Source organism: Meles meles, chromosome Y, assembly GCF_922984935.1.
Source record: "Meles meles chromosome Y, mMelMel3.1 paternal haplotype, whole genome shotgun sequence".
Taxonomy (NCBI): Eukaryota; Metazoa; Chordata; class Mammalia; order Carnivora; family Mustelidae; genus Meles; species Meles meles.
In genome coordinates, this window is record NC_060088.1 from 4,947,164 (window position 1) to 4,966,904 (window position 19,741).

General features: G+C 49.5%; 1 protein-coding gene across 8 annotated transcripts in view; it reads right to left on the reverse strand.

Annotated features, from left to right (window-relative positions):
- Window positions 1-19,741, reverse strand: part of LOC123935818 (patatin-like phospholipase domain-containing protein 4) — a 28,370-nt gene that overhangs the window by 6,104 nt on the left and 2,525 nt on the right. For all 8 annotated transcript variants that reach the window (XM_045996616.1, XM_045996619.1, XM_045996614.1 and 5 more), the window contains 3 exons: window positions 16,980-17,074; window positions 16,677-16,812; window positions 5,432-5,497 (listed from right to left, as the gene is read on the reverse strand). In XM_045996616.1, the coding sequence (XP_045852572.1) occupies window positions 5,432-5,497; window positions 16,677-16,812; window positions 16,980-17,074 (297 nt within the window). The remainder of the gene's footprint in view (window positions 1-5,431; window positions 5,498-16,676; window positions 16,813-16,979; window positions 17,075-19,741) is intronic.

Below are 19,741 nucleotides of genomic sequence, written 5' to 3' on the forward strand. Positions count from 1 at the left end.
GGTGATATTCAATTTTGAGAAAACACGGAGCATTATATCAAAAATATTCCCTGGAAGACTAATAATGTGTTTTTTCAAAAAGACCATGCAAAAAATTTTAGAATGTTGCTGAAGAATAAGGTCCTCTCTTTCAGATGAACTGGGAATTGCTGCGCGGATTTGCATCCAGCCTGGTGGCTGGCGACCAGGCCTCTGAGGGGACTGAGCCATGTATCCGTGTGAAACGTCTAAACCGTGAAGAAGTAGAAGCCTAAGCTCTGTAGTAACGATTTTATACAAATACATCGTGACGTAGACTATTCCACAGCTCTCTCTCCCACGAATATGTCAGTAATGAAAGGGTTAATAATCCATACCCCATGCAAAATGCTCCACAGACCCGAAGAAGTCAATGTCAAATTTTCTCCATATAAGTCAAAATATTACCTGAATTCTATTTCAGACAACAACCAACCAACCAAAACCCCCAGAATTCGGAAGCTTTTCTTGAAATGTTTATCTGTCGGCTCGAGAGATGCTCTTATTCTGTTGTTCTGGCATTTTAGTTACTTGCCAATCATAGTGCTATCTCTCAGAAACAAAACAGCTTGTTAGTCAAGAGCTCCTCTTGAAAATGCTCATTTTTGTTCCAAACGGATGGCAAGAACCTGTGAAAACGTGGCCTGATAGTATGCATGTCCGGGGGCCATACATACGGATAGAAAGGTCATTAGTAAAAAATACAGGTCTGACCTTCAATGTGTTTGCATTCTCATTCTTGTATTCAGCTGGGAATGACTCCCTACCGTAAATAAGTTTTTTAAAAATGCTCTTAAACGAAGCCAGGAAAAGCTACAAGAACTTTTTTTTTTTTTAAGATTTTGTTTATTTATTAAAGATAGAGATTGAGATCGCACAAACCGGGAGAGTGACAGGCAGAGCCAGAAGCAGACTCCCTGCGGAGTAGGGATCCTGAACTGGGGCTCGATCCCAGGACTCTGGGATCATGGCCTGAGGCAAAGACAGATGCTTAACCCACTGAGCCACCCAGGCTTTCCTATGAGGAGTTATTTTTAAAAAAATTAGGTTGGGGCGCCTGGGTGGCTCAGTGGGTTAAGCCTCTGCCTTCAGCTCAGGTCATGGTCCCAGGGTCCTGGGATCAAGCCCCGCATCGGGCTCTCTGCTCAGCAGGGAGCCTGCTTCCCCCTCTCTCTCTGCCTGCCTCTCTGCCTACTTGTGATCTCTCTCTCTCTCTGTCAAATAAATAAATAAAATCTTTAAAAAAAATTAGGTTAAAGGAAATAGAGGTCATTCCACTTCAAACAGCTGGTAGACAAGTTAGGAAGGAAATATACTGTTTGTCAAGTTAGTCCTCAGTGTTACAAAAGAATGACACTTAAGTGATTAATAATTGATTTTAAAAATAAAAACATTAGGTCCACAAATAGATATTAATAAAATCCAGTATGTTCAATACGTAGTTTCTACCAGATGTGGAACAAGGAGGTCTGTGCGTTGCTCGGGGCCGGCAGGAGCGGAGTCTGCACGTGGTCCTTCTTGGTCTCCGTCACATGGGCACTGCTCTGTGTCCCAAGGTTCGATGGCCCCAGTGCAAGTTGTCCGTTCCCGTTTGCCCCACTGTGGGCACAACCTCCTTTGCTTCCGAGAAACCACAACACCCCAGTGAAGACCCAAGTTCTACGAAAACTTTAAAACCTAGAACTCGAGAGATGTTTTCAGCATGATGGAAATTTTTCTGTAATTTAAATCCTAGGAAAAGCTCACACCCACAGCAGGACACCGTGTTTAAAGCACACATCCCATTTCCCTGAAAATGGAACAGTTCTGGAAAATAACTCGGCCTAGAAGCCCTCTAACACCGTGGGAGGCTTTCAGGCTGATGGAGAGTCCGAGATGAGCACAGAGCGAAACTGCCCTGTTGCTTGGGGTCTGCATCAATGGACAAGGTCTCCGAGGGCTATGTCCGTCCTTGGCTACATGCCGTCTCCTCTTGGTGGACATCAGTAAACCACCAAGGAAATGAGCGCTTTCAGAAGGCATCAAAATTAGGTAGTTATCATGTGTCTACTAGGCACAGACATGGGTCATCAGCAAGACCTTGTCCTCCTGCCCAAGGTCAGGGACCTCGGCGCTGGTCTCCGTCCTTCTTCCGGCCTGGGGGCTGCATTCCCTGCTGCGGAGCTGCGGCTGGGCTTCCACAGTCATGTCCAAGTGCTCAGTCACGTAAAGGGAAACGCAGCCGAGAACAGCTGACCCTTTTAACCACTGCGAGTCATCAGGTCACAAACCGAAGAAGCAGGAATGGGGATGGAGGGAGATAAGCCGAGGGAGATGAAGGAACACACTATGCAAACTGGGGCAAGAGACATGGACCGCAGAGACCCAATGGTTGGGGATCATCCTGGGAAGGCTGCCCCCTTAGTAGCTAGGCAGCCTCGGGGAAGTAACTGAACATCTCTGCATCTGCATATCCTCATCGTTAGATACCAGGGAGCAATCCCTTCTGTTGCTGCTGATAGCAACCAATCACAGCACAGGTTTTCCTTCATTTTCTAGGAAACAGAAAATGCATGGTGGAGTGGTACGTGTAGCCTCCCCAAATCATTTAGTGTCTTTCTAGCTTACTCTGTGGACATCTCGAGGCTGTGATTTCTCTGACCTCATGATCCACAACAGTTGCTATGGTTCCAGTCATCACATCAACGTTCCAGGCAGCAGGAAGTAAACAAAGGTAGGTCCCTCTGTAATTCAGCTTATCTGTCTGGCCAGCCCTTAGATGTGTAGCCAGAGCTGGTGACAAGGGAAGCCAGGAAATGTGGCCTTTTAAGCACACCCCTCCAAGTCCAGCGAGCAGCTCTGACTCCGATGTAAGGAAGGAAAGAAACGTTGAGGGTGCAAAAAGACTAGAAGCCTCTCCCACCTGCACCTGCTTCGTGATACTCTTACCAGTACTTCAACAGGAAAGTGTGTAGCCTCGCCTTAGAGCTCACTGGGCTCTGGGACTCGGGTCTGTTGTCACCTTGACTCTGTGCTCCCTTTCTGCAGTTCCCACCTCGGTATCGTCACAGGCTGTATGGACACCCTCCCTGCCCAGTCACCACCTCTCAGTCACAGATCACACTGGCAATTCTCGTGATTGGACTCCCGCACCCCCTTTTTCATAAGACATAATCTCTCAAACACCTTCCTGTTGTTTCCCAAGTAGCCATTTCTATCATTGTTATTATAAATTGAAGTTCTGAAGTAAAACGATGACGTTTCAGATCATTACAAAATTAACGCTCCTGAGATAGGGTTGATGTTGATAGTATCTGTGTTCAAAGTTTACAGCGAAAAAGAAATACGAGTTTTTATTCCTCTAGTAAGAGGGGAAAGGTTCTCAGCTTACTTTAAATAAACTAATTACATAATTTACCTTCCAGATAAAACTTCAGATGACGACATAGCTCAGGCTCCTTGGGAACCGAATCTCCTGCTTTCATGTGCTGAGTGTAAATCGTTTTATGTTGCTCTTAAAAAACTGTGTGTTTTGTTTCTAGCCAGTCACAGAGAGGGCTGGAGCCTCCTGTACGTACCGTACGTGTACCGCTAATCAACAGAGTGCGAGTCAGAGGAACGGTTACGCTTAGGCTCTGCCTCTTTGTACCTCCATGGCCTTCCCAGTTACTTAACCTCTCTGTCCCTCGCTCATCTCACCCATCCCTTTAGACGGCCATCCTGGGGCAGAGCAACTGGGGCCCAGGACTGTACAGGGAGCAAAGGACTGGAAAGGCCAGGAGAGCGCCAAGAAAGAAAATCATGAGGACTCGCGAGATCAGAGCTCACACAGGTTCCCAGTCAGCGCAAGGTGAGAGATGCGTACAACTGGCTTCCTTCTGTGCAGCTACCGTGCTGGGCCCTCAGAGTGAGTGAGTGAACGTACGAATGAACGAATGACAGATATCAAACATTTTTCACGTACCCACTGGAGATTAAATACATATTATGTACATCATGAAACCAATAAAACGGGTGGCCTTTATTCATCTGCAAGTATGGGCCTGACCTTGGGTGTTAAATTGGTAACTGTATTTGAGGGCGCCGGGGGTCTCAGTGGGTTAAGCCTCTGCCTTCGGCTCAGGTCATGATCTCAGGGTCCTGGAACGGAGCCCCGCATCGGGCTCCCCGCTCAGTGGGGAGCCTGCCTCTCCCTCTGTCTCCCCCTGCTCATGCAGGCTCTGTCTTTCCTTCACAAAAATAAATCTTAGGAAAGATACTGTATTGATTCTACAATGTGTGTCTTTGGTATGTGTTAAACGGATGCTGTCTTTGATTAGAAATACAGATCTCTGTTATGCGTTAAGTCGATAATGCATTTGATTATAAAATGCGTGTTTCGGGTATGTGTCAGTTAGCGTATGTGATCATAAACACTTATCCCTTACATGTGTTAAAATGAACTGTGTTTGATTATAAACATGGATCTCCGGCACGTGGTAAGTAGATAGTGTATTTCATTATAAAGTGTGTATCTGTGGCACGTGTTACATGATAGCGTGTCTGATTATAACGGGTGTGTCCCTGTGCAGGAGCAGGGGGGTACGACGATAAAGGAGCTGCTAAAATACCTTCCCATAAAGGCACCTGGGGGCTCAGTCTGTGGCGTGGCTGCCTCGGGCTTGGGTCATGATCCCAGGGACCTGGGACGGATCACAGCGGGTCCCTGCTCTGCAGGAAGTCTGCTTCTCCCTCTGCCCCTCCCCCGACTCCTGTTTGTGGGCGCGCTCTCTCTCCCCTTCTGTCCTTCTCTGTCAAATAAATAACTGAAATCTTTTTAAACAATGAAAAGGAGCCCCCTCCCCATAGTACTGACCACGAGCAGACTGCAGCGGGGTGAGCTGGTGGGTGGTCACCTCTCACTTCCCCTCCCGGACCCGCCCCCAGCCGTCGGTGGCACCCCCACACAAGGATAGCTCTCCTGCAGCGCAGACCATCTGACAAGCACCTGGGTTAAGTGACGGGCCTGGCAGCGGAGGGGCTTGTCTTGTGTGGTGGACAGAGGGGACAGGGCTCCAACTTCGGTCAGGCAGGGAGGGTATGTGGGGCCCTGATGTCTTTTCCCACCTGACAGCGCAGTTCTGCTAACAGAAGGAGTGCTGAACAGGACTTAATTTTTTGTGAAGGCTTTTAGTCTTTTTTTTTAAACAAGGAATGAAGTTTTTAATTAGATGAAAAAAGAAGCTCCCCGATCATTCTGAATTGTGACATCTGACTATAAGGTTCCAAGCCCCTGTACTTGATTTTTTTTTCTGTTGCAAACAAAAGTATTTATGAAAAAAAAAAATCATATGAGCTGATCTGGAACCGCCAGAATAATGATAAAATCAGATGCCTCAAAGGAAACCTGTGCCTACAGGAGTCCCGGGTCATACATGGGTTACGAGAAGGTTACCTGCCCTCTGTACTCCACCGGGTTCAGTCCCGCGTAAATGGGCACGAAGCTGCTGGCCAACAGCACCTACGCGGACAAAATGCAGAAACAGCTCATAAACGTGGGCATTCGCATGCGTCCAACAGATTTGATACATTGACTATAAAATGTGGAATTTTTCAAAAAATAACATCATACTGTAAGACGTGACATGAGTTCCGTGTATCTCCAGTGCACACAGGACACTGAACTAGAAGACGGCCCTTTCGTATCTGAGACGACCATGGAGGGACACGTACAGTCCAATGCTCTGCGGCTCCGCAGGCTTCATGTGAGGAAGATCGGGATTTTAACTGCAGACAACGGAGTCCCTCCCACAGTAAACTCCGGGTAAGGCTCCGTTCTCGAGTTCGTCCTCATGAACTGGTACAGCGCTCGAGCATCGACTGTGAACATCGCACCCGTGTGGTGCCGGCTGGCTCAGTCCGTACAGCCTGACTCTGTCTTGGGCTCATGAGTTTGGGGCCCACACTGGCAGCAGAGTTTACTTTAAAGAAAAACAAGAAAGTCCGGCGCTCTTGTATTTTTCAGAGGAGCAGACCGCTCTGGTGTTCGCAGCGGAGACCGGCCTGCAGCGTGGGGGTGTTCTAATTTGTCACAGGATGTTGCTCAGGGGAGCAAGACATTTCGTGGGCTAGCGACGCGGTCTAGAGACGTAATGAGGCAGTGGCAGGTACCGGACCCAATTATCCTGTCTTGCTTTGGGAAAGTCAAAAAAGGTCGCCCTTTAAAATATTACCATTTCTTCCAACGGAAGAAGCTGGGCATTGGGAACCTTTGACATGTACTTGTTTTATTTTTCAGCATAGTTTCCAGATCCATACTGTTCTGTTTGGTAGACGGAAGACACGGAACATTTAAGCTATACGCTTCCAGCTAGTAAGTGAAGATACATGGCTGTTCGTTGTGAAGGATTTCATGAGATTTGGGGGCGGGGCATATAGTATTCAGAAACGGATTATGGCCCCAAAATGGATTTGTAAATCACGTATGTAGAATTGATTAGAACTCAGAGGCTATTTCCCCCAAAGAAACGGTATTATAGGTACGTTTTCTGAGGTTAACTCCCAAAGGTCAATTTATTCTGAACTGTGAGTGAATAAGAGGTCTGGTCACCCGCAACATGCGCTTTCTATAGGAAATGTCCTCTGGGTTGTCACCTGCCACACCTAAACCCCCTCAGGTCTCCGTCCTGTCCTGCAAGCTGGCCCAGGATTTCCTAGCCGTGCAACGGCTCCTGTTGGCTCCTCGCCGCCCAAAGCTGCCGAAGGGAAAGGGTGTGTGTCTCCTGCATGGTCAGTCCGTCCTTCCCAGGGCTGATCCTCGACAGATGGCCGTTGTCATCTCCCCTTCCCCTCTGGTGCTTCCCCGCCAGTCTGACCCATGGGAGAAACGAGGATTCTCCCATGTTGTTGGGGGCACGTCGAGGACAGAGGGAAAGGGCCTCATAGCACCGGGCTCTTGCCAGGGAGCCCAGTAGCATGTAGGGCATCAGATTTGTGTGGTCGCAAATTCACTGGTACCCTAGCACAACGCAAGGACTCCAGCGGGAATGGGGGTAGGGAATGACATGTGTCACGCATCTCCGTGGTCCCAGGCTGCTGCTCGGTGCCAGAAGAGCTACCTAGTTTGTGCAGAAAGAAAAGCCAGTATTGAGGACTGCAGCATGTGGAAGGCGGGGCATCAAACCAAAGCACAATGGCAACCTTGCGTGAGATGTGTGCACGGTCTACGGAGCAGAGTGAGCGTAGACAGGCCCGTCGTTAGGCATTCCTCTCGGCACGAGTGGCGTGACAGAACGGCGCGCTGTGATGCGGGGCGCAGCCAGCATACAAAGCAGCTAAGGGGGCGTGGGCACGCTCTCTGGATGGGCGGGACACTGCCTCCCAAGCCCGCGGGGGACGACAGGATGGAGACCAACCTCCTGAGTCCCAAAGCATCAGCAGCTGGGTGCTTTTCAGAGAAAGGCAGTTCAGCGTGCGGGCCCTGCGTTCGCCCTGGCTAAATCGGGCCCTGACAGCAATCGGCTACTCCTTTCAAAAAACAATTACAGACCCTAGGTATGTTTTGCGGGCACACCGTGGCTACTTAATGACGTTATTTGGCGAAACGCCCCATCGCACTGTGGCAATAACAGACACAGTTTGTGGATAGCACACGTATTGGGAAACTGCACTACTTAACGCTCTTTAAAGAACCGAAGGCGCTCTGTAAACATAGCGATTTATTTCATCATGTTGCGTAATTGTATCTGCCCTGCAAAAAAAAAAAAAAAAAAAAAAAAAAAAAATCACTACCATTAGAATCAGAATTATGTGTATTTTTACCCCCTGTGTCAGACTGCAATGGGAAGTTCACAAGTTAATGCTTGGAACTCTTTTGCGGTGTTTGGTTGAAAAATACTATTCAATTACTTTCCTACAGATAAGAACAGTACGCGTCCTCCTCGCTGATAGGAAGAGCTCACCCAATGGGAAAATGCCTGCCGCTCTTCTAAATCAATGTATTTATTCTGCCATCCCTCACTTGCCTTTATATACGCTGCTGCTTTGTAGGTCAAACTACGTTTGGTGGGAAAATTAGCTTCCAAAGTTAAGAACGAAGTGGCTTTTCTTATTCGTGTGCGGTCCGCTTCTGGCCATTTTATGGCCAGCAAAGAGGATTTTCTCAGGAAAGAGACAAGCGCTGATAGTCTCAGGCCGTTTGGTAAGACGGGAGGCGTAAACGTGTCCTTCTGCTGTGTCTTACCGCGTTGTTTTTGCAGGCAGAGTTTTCTCAGTTTCAGTCCATGGAGAGCAGAGGTTCTCAGCAAGGGGAGGGAGTGTTTTTGTTTAGTGATGTCTGGAGACAGGACTGTATGTCACAATTGTGTGTGTGTGTGTTGCGGGGGGTGGGTACTACTGGCGTCTAGCGGGAAGAGCCCACAGATCCTTCTGCACACGCTGTAGTGCACGGGACACCCACCACAGAGAAGCAAAGGACCGCAATGTCAGGGGTGCCCTAGCTCCCAAGCCTGAGGCAGAAACTGGAGTCTTGCCATTCATGGCCCGTGCCACGGCCCAGCGCCGTAAGCGATGCAGGTAGGTTCAAACATTGATTTGCTTTGTCTCCTTCTTACTAAATACACAGAGATGAAAATAAAACTCAGTGATTTCCCGCAATAACTGTGCAAACGTTGCCAAGTGCATCTGCAATCCACGTTCTGACGAGCTCTTTTCATTTCACATTTTATAGAAAAGGGGTGTTTAGAAAATTATGTGGCCTGGCTTCCTCGGAGAAGAAATTCCCAACAAGTTGCGTTTATGCCTGAAGTTTGCTGTGGAGTTTAATGAGGATCTGGCTGTTTATTCAGAACCTGCTGGCGTAGTTGAAATTCAAAGACAGATTCAAATTTATCTTCTCCAGTCTTCTCAAGATAAGGACCAATCTTAAATTCAGGCCTTACTTCACCTTCAGAAGGCTCGGTGGGAGAAGATGTTGCTATCCGAGCATTCTCGCTCTGTGTGCAGAAATCTAGAACATCCTAGTAATGGAGACAGAGTCGTTCTTCTCAAGGGGGACATGGTTCTGCACGAAAGCCGTTGTGGGAATACAGATCAATGAGCATTCACTTGGGTTAAAAGACCAGCTCAGACCACTCATGTCTGTCAGCTTGAAACCTGAAGAATTCAGTGACTGATACTAATTCAGACAAGTGGCCAGCAGCACCGATCCACGGCATGGTTAATATCAAAATCATTTCTGCTCTGCTGTACAAGTGACTTACGAGTTTCTTATAAACAAAGGATTTACCTCCCTAATCACACTTGGCTGAAGGCTAATATTAAAATGTGCTTGGATTTCCTGATCGCATCTTTCCTTGGGAAGACAAATAGCGCAGACATCAGGGGATAATGTGTAAAGGGGCTCACAAGGAAAGGACTTGCCAGCGACCCATGGCACACAGGAAAAGAGAAGAGCCAGCGTCCCTGAGCTGGCAGGTACTCAAGGGACCTGAGGAAGCACTTCCGTGGACTTGATCTCTGCATCAGACTGTGGGATGAGTGGTACAGCGTGCATTCCAGCTTACAAAAGACCAAGGGATGGATGGAGAAGCTGTGCCAACGATCCCCAAGAGACCAAGGAACGAAGACGTGTGCCAACGATCCCATTCACACTCCACCCAACACAAGGGCTAAGCTCTTCCATTACCAAAGCACCATTGCCTTCGCAAAATGGGGTCCCCTTTTGGTACTGATCTGCTGAAAACAACCGACCCACAGCCATAAATGATCAGTGGACTTCATCCTCCAAGGGAACACTATTTTCATCCGCCCCTCAACTCACTCCCCTCCCCTGAAAAAAGTGCAGCAACCAAAATGAATCTTTCTGGTTGAGGAGAATAAAAAATGAGGCATTTGCAGGAGGGGAGCCTCTTGGGGCTCTGGTCTACCTGTGTAAAGGGATCCTCCATCTGGGGGTCTCCTCCTTGTATGGTAGCACAGCTCACACGTGTCTCCCTTTCTTGGCTCAGTCACTACAGGGGAGCAGGGGCGGACTTGACAAGTAAATTCTGGACAAAAGAACATGTGAAGACCACACGCCTGTCTCGTAGTGGGAGAGAAGGGAGCGGAAACACCACCACCACCCGCCCTGACGAACTCAGTCTTATTCGGGCTGCTCTAACAAAATACTATAAACTGCGCGACTTATAAACGACATCACAGTTCTGGGGACTGTGGAGCCCAAGAACACGGCCTCAGCAGTCTGGTGTCTGGGGAGAGCCCACTTCCTGTCTTCTCACTGTGTCCTCTTGTGGCCCAAGGGGCAGCGTGCTCTCTGGGGTCGCCTGATAAGGTAAGGGCGCTCTTCCCATTTGTGAGTGTTCTGCCCTCGTGACCTAGTCACCACCCAAAGGCCCCACCTGCTAATACCATCTCGTGGGGGTTAGGTTCCACCCGCATTTTGGTGACAGAAACATTCAAAGCAGAGCATTCCACTCCTGGCTCCCCGAAAATCATGTCCTTCTTTTGTGCAAAATCCATTCAATCCCTCCCAACAGCCCCAAACCGTCTTTATTTGTTCTAGCAGCAACACAGAGTTTAAAGTTCCATGGGTCCCCGAAATGTCATCTCAGCCAACCCTCGAGGGTTCCTCGAGGAACCCTCCATGCGGAGGCAATCTGCTCTCCTGCTGTGAGCCTGTGATCCCGGCGTTCTGTGCTTCTAAAACAAGCGGCGAGAAGGCACGGGATAGACATTCCCGTTCCAAAAGGGAGAACTCGGGAAGCAGAAGGAGGTGACATGTTCAGAGCAAGGCTGAAGGGCACGGGGGCAAATGCCATTTGACCGTAAGACAGGACGGTAATCTTCCTTGCTGCGCCGTGCGGCCCTGCAGGCCCATGACAGTGGGTCCTGCCCCGGACGCTCTGCTGGGCGGGGGAGGCACCCCACCTCTGAGTGTCCTGCCAGAAGCTTCCCAGGGCTTTCCTTGTGTCTGGGGTCTCCACTCCCATGGCTCTGAGCGGAGGAGGGTTGTCCGGGGAGAGGAGAGCGTGTGTCTACCATCAGCCTTGTACTCTGGGCTTCTCTGGAGAGGGGCAGCCCTGAGGATCTCTGCAGTGGCTCCTGGCTCATGCTTCCATCGTCTGGGACAGTCGCCGTGGCTTCTCCTCGGATGGCCGGCAGCCCCTCATCACGTGGCTGTGGGCCACACCTTCCAGCCCCGTTCTGAAGACGCAGTCCCTGTTCAGGAAGGACAGGCTGAGAACGGTCCAGATCTTTCAGCTCAACCTTGCTTTGGATAAGAGATGCCACCTCTAAGACCTTTCTCTGTTCTTGCATTTCATACAAGCGGGCAAGAGACGCCAGGCAGCATCTTCAACACTCTGCTTAGAGCACGGCCTCGTCAAATAACCATTTTTGTCTCTTGCAGCTTCCATCTTCCAGAAAACACTGGAAGCCTTCACGGATCCCCCACAGGAGGGAGGGCCTTTAGTCCAGTGTCCAGGACATCCTCCTTTCTGTTTCTGTCGGAGACCTCATGACATGGTTCTACCACCCATAGTCCTACCGCCTTTCTGTTCACGAGTCCCCGAGAAGAAGAGGCTGTCTCTGCAGCTCACGTGTCTCTTGTGCAAGTCCTCTTCAGAAGCGCTTCTCAAGGTCCCTCACAGTAATGTGGGCTCTTTGCAGCACGCGCATCTCCCACCTCTGGCCGTTACCCGCTTCCCAGCGCCTGCACGTCGCAGGACTGCTTTCCCGTCCTAGTCCATCAGGGACGCTGCAGCAAAACACCGCAGACGCGTGGCTTCTCACCAACAGGAACTGATTCTTCACGTCGCGAGAGGCTGGGACGTCCAAGGTCACGGTGCCAGCGGATACCACGCCTGCAGACAGCCTGCTTCCCGCCATGTCCTCCCAAGCCGGAAAGACGATGCTAGCTGTCAGGGGTCCCTTTTTTCAGAGCATTAATACCATCTCACAGGGGCTGACCTTCAAGACCTCTTCCTCTCCCACAGGCCGACCTCCTGATCCTATCCCATCTGGCATTCAGAATTCACTATATGAATTCGGGTTGGGGGGGGGTTGCAGCCAAGACATTCAGACCATGGCACTGAGTTTAATCACTGTGCACGTGAGGTTCAGAATACTATGGAAATTCAATCCTAAAGAAAGGGGATGTTTGGGAGCCCCTGGGCGGCTCATTCAGTGAAGCATTTGCCTTCAGCTCGGGTCATGATCCCAGGGCTCTGGGATCGAGCCCCACATCTGGCTCCCTGCTCACTGCGGAGACTGCTTTTCCGTGTCCTCCTCCCTTATATTCTCTCTTCCTATCTCTCTCTCTCAAAATAAGTAAAATCTTTAAAAAAAAAAAAAAAAAAAGGAAAGCGAATATTTGGACCACATAATTGGTCAACACAAGTTCTTAGAGAATTTTCAACTATCGTTGCAGGTATCAAAGGAAAGACTAATCTTTTATGCAACTAGAAGCGAAGTTGATATAATTTAAGTAGGACTCCTCACACAAGAGCACATTTATAAAACAAAGCCAGTGGTAAAGGGATGCAAAATCCTATGTCAAAAGGTGGTAAAACTAGGTAATGATCCATTTCCTGAGATATTGCAAAGGTAGGTCAGTCATGATCATAGAGGATAAGGAAGGGGGAGGAGAACTGCGTGTGCAAGAAAGGCTGACTCCCACTCCACAGAGAGCGGGCTGTGACCCTTGACATCTCATGACCGGCTCACACCGGCATGCTGACCAGTCATGTGTGTGGCTTAGTACCTGACTTATTTACTATTTGCTGAATACGGGCTGTATCCAACAGCCAGAAACACACTTTTACTTGCTTTATTCGTTGTTCTCCCTGGTAACACAGGTTGAGTTGTTATGTCCATTTCACAGCTGGAAACACTGAGGCTTGAACATAATTAGCGCTGGCGGGTGCTGTCAGGAAATGAGAGACCCAGATACGATACTGAGAGACGCACATTAAACACGCAGTAGTGCAGGAGAGCACACACACACGCCACGCAGGCATACACAAAGGACTGGACACACACACACACATACACATGCACACACACGCTTTAACATACAGAGACACCTGTTTGGAATTAAACGTGGCAGTCACCCGGTGGGTAATAAAGAGCCCAGCCTTTAGAAAAAAATAAAAACACTAGTTAGAAAGGGAACAAACAAGTTAATGATCAAATGGGTAGAAAATGCAACGCGGTGGTTGAAGTCTCTAGTACTCACTACTCCCAGACTCCTTCACCAGCGGCCAACTGACACCTGACATCCTCTCCCTCTGGTTTTCTTAGTCTCTCGGCCTGTGTGGGCGTTTGTCTCTCTGACCTCCAGAATTTCCGAACCCTGGGAAGGAGACCCAAGGCTGTGTGCTGAGGGCCAGGTGTCAAAGCTGCCAGGAGACTCAAGTGCTTCCCTGCTTGGCTCCAGGGGCCTCCCGTCTCCCCCGGAGGCAGGGAGCGGAAGGGCCGGCAGGCGGCTTGCTCCTGTCCCTCCCCAGTGCCCGAGGCGGCCAGCCTGCCGCGTGGCTGTTCACCGGGCAATCCTCCGCCGGCCTCCTCCTTACTCCGAGCAAAGAAGCTCACGATGTCCCCACCAGGAGGGAGTTTGCGTTCTCTCCTCTCCATGCCTTCTCCTCTCCCCTCAGTCCCCACCCGCTCCTACTGTGGAACGAACTGCTTCTTAGTATTCCAGGGATGGGTTTCACATGTGTCCTAGCCACTGTCTGCCATCAAGCATCTATCCATCCTTCCGACTTGTAGTTCTGAAAAAGGTTAGAGCATTCTGCTCAATGTTTAAAATGCTTCTTGGATAACCTAGGATAAATGTTAATTATTCAATTATTCTCCTTACAAGATATTACACATTTGTGTCAACCATTTCTCTTCCGTTCAGTGAACTCAAGTAATTACACCAATTCTCTGAATAGTTATTATCCAAAACAAAGGAAATTGAAAAAAAATCATGTTTACTTACTGCGGTAGTTTGCTATTGCTGCTGTAACAAATTACTACAAACTCAGAGGCTCAACATAACAAACACAAATCTCTTACTATGTAGTGTAGAGATCAGAATGTCTCGTGCAGCGACCACCCACGTACCGGCAGGCCTGCACTCCCTCTGGGAGGCTGTAGGGGACAATGCTTCCTGCTCGTTCAGCCTCTACCGGCTGGGGCACTAAAGTCCCCTTTGCTTCGCTGGCCGTCAGAGGGGACGGCCCACAGCGCCCACTACCTCTGTGCTCTACTAGAGTGAGAGCTAGGAACCGCAAAGGTGCGTGGCATCCAGGGACGATCCAGATAATCTGGGTGGACCCACCCAGATAATCCAGGGTCATCTCGCCATTTCAGGATCGTTACCTCGATCATATCTACAAAATCCTTCTTGCCGTGGGAGGTGGCATGTCCCCGGGTGCCAGAGGTTAGGGAGTGGACATCTTTGGAGGCCACGATTCAGCCCAGTACATTGTCATATCAAAGGAACTGAGAGGGGGATAATATATCCAGCATGGGATGTCATCAAGCAGAATGCTGGACATCTGCTCAGTGGTCCAAGCCGGGCCACTGACCAGCTCAGTCATTTTGTAAAGATCACTCAACATGTAGGATCCAGATGCTTTCTTCTTTTTCTTTCTTTATCTTTTTTAAGTAGGTTGCACCCTCACTCCAGATCCCAGTGTGGGGCCTGAACTCACAGCCCTGACATCAAGCCTGGAGCCATGATCAAGAGTTGGATGCTTCGGGCTCCTGGATGGTTTAGTTGGTTAAGCGTCTGCCTTCGGCTTAGGTCATGGTCTCAGGGTCCTGGGATCGAGCCCCACGTCGGACTCTCTGCTCAGTGGGGAGACTGCTTCTCCCTGTCTCTGCTCATGCTCTCTGCTGTCTCTTTCAGATAAAAAAATAAAATCTTGGGGCGCCTGGGTGGCTCAGTGGGTTAAAGCCTCTGCTTTTGGCTCAGGTCATGATCCCAGGGTCCTGGGATCGAGCCTCGCATCTGGCTCTCTGCTCAGCGGGGAGCCTGCTTCCCTTCCTCTCTCTCTGCCTGCCTCTCTGCCTACCTGTGATCTCTGTCTGTCAAATAAATAAATATAATCTTTAAAAAAAAATAAAATCTTAAAAATAAAGAGTTGGACGCTCCACCCACCAAGCCACCAAGGCGCCCCTTCGTTTGTTCCCCGTGAGGCCACTGTCACAGCTGCCGGCTCGGTTCATCTAGGAACCCATTCCCACTGTCAGGCTCGGGGACTGTCACAGCAGACAAAACAGAACAACCCCTGCCCGCTGGGAGCTTACGCTCGCTCGAGGAAAGACTGGCGATAAACACCGAGTATGTTAGGCAGTAAACGACACAGCACGTGACTGGTGATGGTAAGTCAGGAGGGTTACGGGAACCCCAGGGGCTCTGCTACGTCGAGAGAGAAGCCAAGGACGGACGCACTGAGCAGGTAACAACTGGATGGAAGGCCTCCTGCTTTCCAACGCGGCGACCGCAGCCATGCCCAGCGCACGGACAGCTCCCTGTATCCGTGCTGACACGGGCAGGCCGTGACAACGCAGGCGTGCATTGGGCAGCTCCACCCTGTACAGCTTGCAAGTCTCCACCGGATTGCAGCAAAATGTCTTTGTTCTAAGACGGAGAGACTATTAATTTGCAAGTGCCAGAGTGGCATAGTCAGCACACCAAGTAAAAATGGTCTAATCTGTGAAGCCACAAAGTAATTTTACTTGTCAGTTCAACATCTCATTGGGTGTTTCAAATTATATTATTCACACAGTAGAACTCCAACAGTTAGACTCGATAGGAAAAATCAATGCGTTTATCATGTAATTCAGGCAGAAGTTTCACCACTTACCCTCAATCCATCGCCCACCGCTGTGTCCAAACACACAGTTCTCCACATTATGTGAAGCTGGTCGTGATTCCCACCAAAGGGAAAACAGAGAAAAAACTGCCCGGCTTTTGTAAGAAAAGTGCACTCTTTCCGATTTACAAATATTTGATGTATTACTTTAGCAAGCACACTGTTATTTGCAACTGTTATTTGCAACTCTAGCCAAAGTATTTCCCAGAGATAATAAATTCGCAACCGAGTAACTTTCAAATCTGTCTGGGTAGAAAAAAGCATGAAAACAAAATGGGAGGATGAAATGGAATGTCAGATGGGGACGTCAAGAGACCCAGGGTCCAGAATGCCTTCCCACAGCCGGTCGGTATGACCTTGGAGCAAGCCACGTAAAATCTCTCCACCCGCTTCCTCTCTTTAAAGGAAGAGAGCAATAAAAGGGCAGGAGTCACACCTGTCCTACCTGATGTACAGAAGGCCTGCGCGGGACTGAATAGGACCGCACGGGAACGAAGTCTTCCGGGAACGGGGAGATACCAGCGACGTCACGCAAGGCACTTAGTAGCACTGTGCTCCCCAGCCGCACGGGCGACCCGCCTCCCAGGGGCTCATGGGCGTGCCGGCAATCACGGGCAAAGCACGGACCCAGTATGGGAGGTTTCTGGGGCCTCCGAGGTGGCCTCTGAGGGACACCGGTTAAGCCACTCACCAACCACATCACTGATCGAGCCCTCATTGTGTCCCAGGCATGATTGGAAACCTTGGATGTAACGAACACGGTGATGCCCGTGGCCCGGGGGAAGGAATTAAGTCCTTGCTGACCCCCTCAAATGTGAGATGTGGCTGAGTTACCTTAATGAGGTCCTCCCTGGAGGGAAAGTTGGACACCAGGTAATTTTCTCTGGTTTTGGTGTTGGTGATAGAGACGTGCAGGCGGCTGTGGGCCAGCTCGTGAGCGTTGGGAGGGAGAATCAACTCCATTCCGCTTCTAAAGAAGAAAAAGTGGCCTGCGTTATTCACCTTGAATTATTGAACGCCTTGTAAATATTTTAGAAGGGAGAACGCTGCCCCGAGCGTGCCACAGTTTACAGAGAGCGTCCTCAGCCGTCCGCCCGCACGCACTCTAAGGGAAATGTTCTTTATTCATGTACGTACCTCAGTCGGGCCATGAAATCGTAGCCGGGCGTCACCGCCCCAAAAGACTGCCTTCGGATTTCTTCGGCAAAGTCGTAGGTAAATTCATTACATTCCTGAAAAAGAAAACAAACAGGTGAACCTGTGATTTGTAGAGAAAGAGAAAATTCCTTCTTTTTCCAGAATTCTCTGGCCATGGCACAAGGCACCTGGACCCCACATCTTACAAACCCAACACTCAGCCTTCGACGCCCCTTTCCTTCACATCTGTGTGAGTCCCACCTGACCGGCCCTCACCCCACTATGCTTAGTCCCCCGGCAAGCTATGTGTTCTCCCAAATCCAGTTGTCTTCCCCCCCCCCCACCTTTTCTTTTTAAACCACCTCCGAGGGCTTTGCCCACATCTGGGAAATCCTTGACGGCTCAATTCTGATTTTCATTTAGCACATTTCTTCAGCACAATTGACCTCCTCTCCCATCCCAATTCTGTGATCTCTGACACAGTCTGATTGCAACAGTTCTGATTACTAAGGACGATAGCAATGACCAAGAGAGGAGTCGTCATGACACGGTTTGTCTTTGGACATTGGTCTTGGGCATTGGGAGCCTCCGAGTGGTGAGGAGGGTGGGTGTCTTCTGTGCTGGCATTCCCTGATGCAGATTCTGGAAGCTCGTGCTCTTGTAACCGTGCGAAGTGGATATAATACCCCACTCGACAAGTCAGAAGACAAAGGCCTGGAAAGATTAAACATCTTTCCCAATAGCTCATCAAAACTCGCCCAGAGTCAGGGTCTGAATCCGGGTCTCTCTTTCCTTTATTAACTCACGCACGACACAACCTGTCCTAGGCACTGGGATTCGGGTGCGATGAGATACCAAGAGGCCCTGCCCTCATGAGATGGAGGACTGCCTCAGTGCGTAGATCCCAGAACGCGACGAGAGCGCCGTGAAAGTGCAATAAGCAGAATCAAGCCCCCCTCCCCCAAGATGGCTACATTCTAGTCTCTGGATTCTGTGAAGGTTTCCTTACAGGACCAAAGGGATTTTGCAGAAGTGAGTAGGTTAGAGATTTTGAGATAGGGAGGTCATCCTGGCTTATTTAGGTGAGTGTGGTGTCATCGCAAGGATCCCTGTAAGTGAAAGAGGGAGGCTCGACTGTCACATTTGGAGACGGAGACTCGAAGATGCTGCGCTTAAGGCTTAGAGATGGAAGGAAGGGCCACGAGGGCAGGCATGCAGGCTGCCTGCAGAAACCATAAAGGGCAAGGAAACAGATTCTCCTCCAGAGCTCCCAGAGGGAGCACTGCCTGGCTGAGAATTTGGTTTTAGCCCAGGGAGACCCTTCCAGAACTATGACTTCCAGAAATCTAAGACGATAATTGTGTGTTGTTTTAAGCCACTGAGTTTGTGGTCATTTAGTGTAAGGAGCAACAGAGATGTTACACAGTGGCCGTCAACCAAGGCTTGCCTCCAGGGAGACAGCTAGGGTAAGACCTAACGTGAGGAGGAGCGGGACAGGAGATGGGGGCAGATGAGGAAGACCGGCAGGGACAGCTGGGAGCACAAGCCAGCAAGGGCCACTGGCCTGAAAGTCTTCATCAGTGACCCAGTGGAGAACCAAGTCACAGTGGCTCATGGGAGGCTGCCCAAGAAGTCTGGATCCTGTCCTAAGTCCAAACAGAGCCCTGTGGATGGCAGGGGAGGGGAGGGGGAGTAAGACAGCCAGATTTGTGTTTGTGAGGTGCTGGTTTCTGGTCGGGAGTGGACGCAGGGCTGCTGTCCAGAAGCTGTCCCCAAGATGTGTGCTCCTTCTACCAGGCCAGACTGCCCACTTCACCTACTTTCTGGTATGAATTCTACTTACACACACACACACACACACACACACACACGCACACAGAGCATGCATGCACACACAGACACACAATCCCCTGACCGCACCGGAAACTGATTAAGCAACGGATTGACTCATCTTTGTGCTCTCCGCTGTATCTCACACCGTGCCTTGCAAATTAGGGGCTGAGAAAAGGCTTGCAGCGCTGAGCTGTTCCATACGGACGTCTAAATTTGCCTGCCACCTAAAATACATCCGGCATCAGGTGCTCCTCTTAATTATACATGCACAAACTCAGAACTAGATTAATCACTCACGTATTTGTCACAACACCACAAAGCTCGAGGAACCATCCGCAAGAACTGAGCTAACACGGATGTGAGTAAGTAGAAAACAGTTTGCTAAAACACTCAAAGCAATGGTGTATTTCAAATGCTAAAAACAAAAAAGAAATAAAATAACCTTAAGTCAACGGGCTGAAAATTTATTTTGACAAAGGAGAAATGAGGATGGTCCAGGTAAAGACAGAGAATCATTTCATACCTTCCAGTGTGAGCACTCCGTACGTCCTGCTCCTTTATGTACCCAACAGCCCCCACCCAATCTCGCCCACACAGCTAGACAATACAGCAGGGGCTCGAATTCACTGAGAAAAGATACAAGAACAGGTAATCTGGCTTGAAATATGATATCAAGTCTCAGATCCAGAGGAACCGTCTGTGTCTGAACACCACAGAGTTTCAGTTAAGTGGCTATATTATGGCAGTATTTCTGAGTCACATGACTTGGAGATCACACTTAATACAGCTCTAAATCTGAAGATTCAAAACCAAATCTGTTCAATTGCAAAGCTGAGAATTTGCCCCACATCAAGGAAAGATGGCATTGAGGAGAAAACAACCCCTTCGGTGTCCCTGGCCTCAAGAGTTCTGGAAAGGAACGAGCTTGC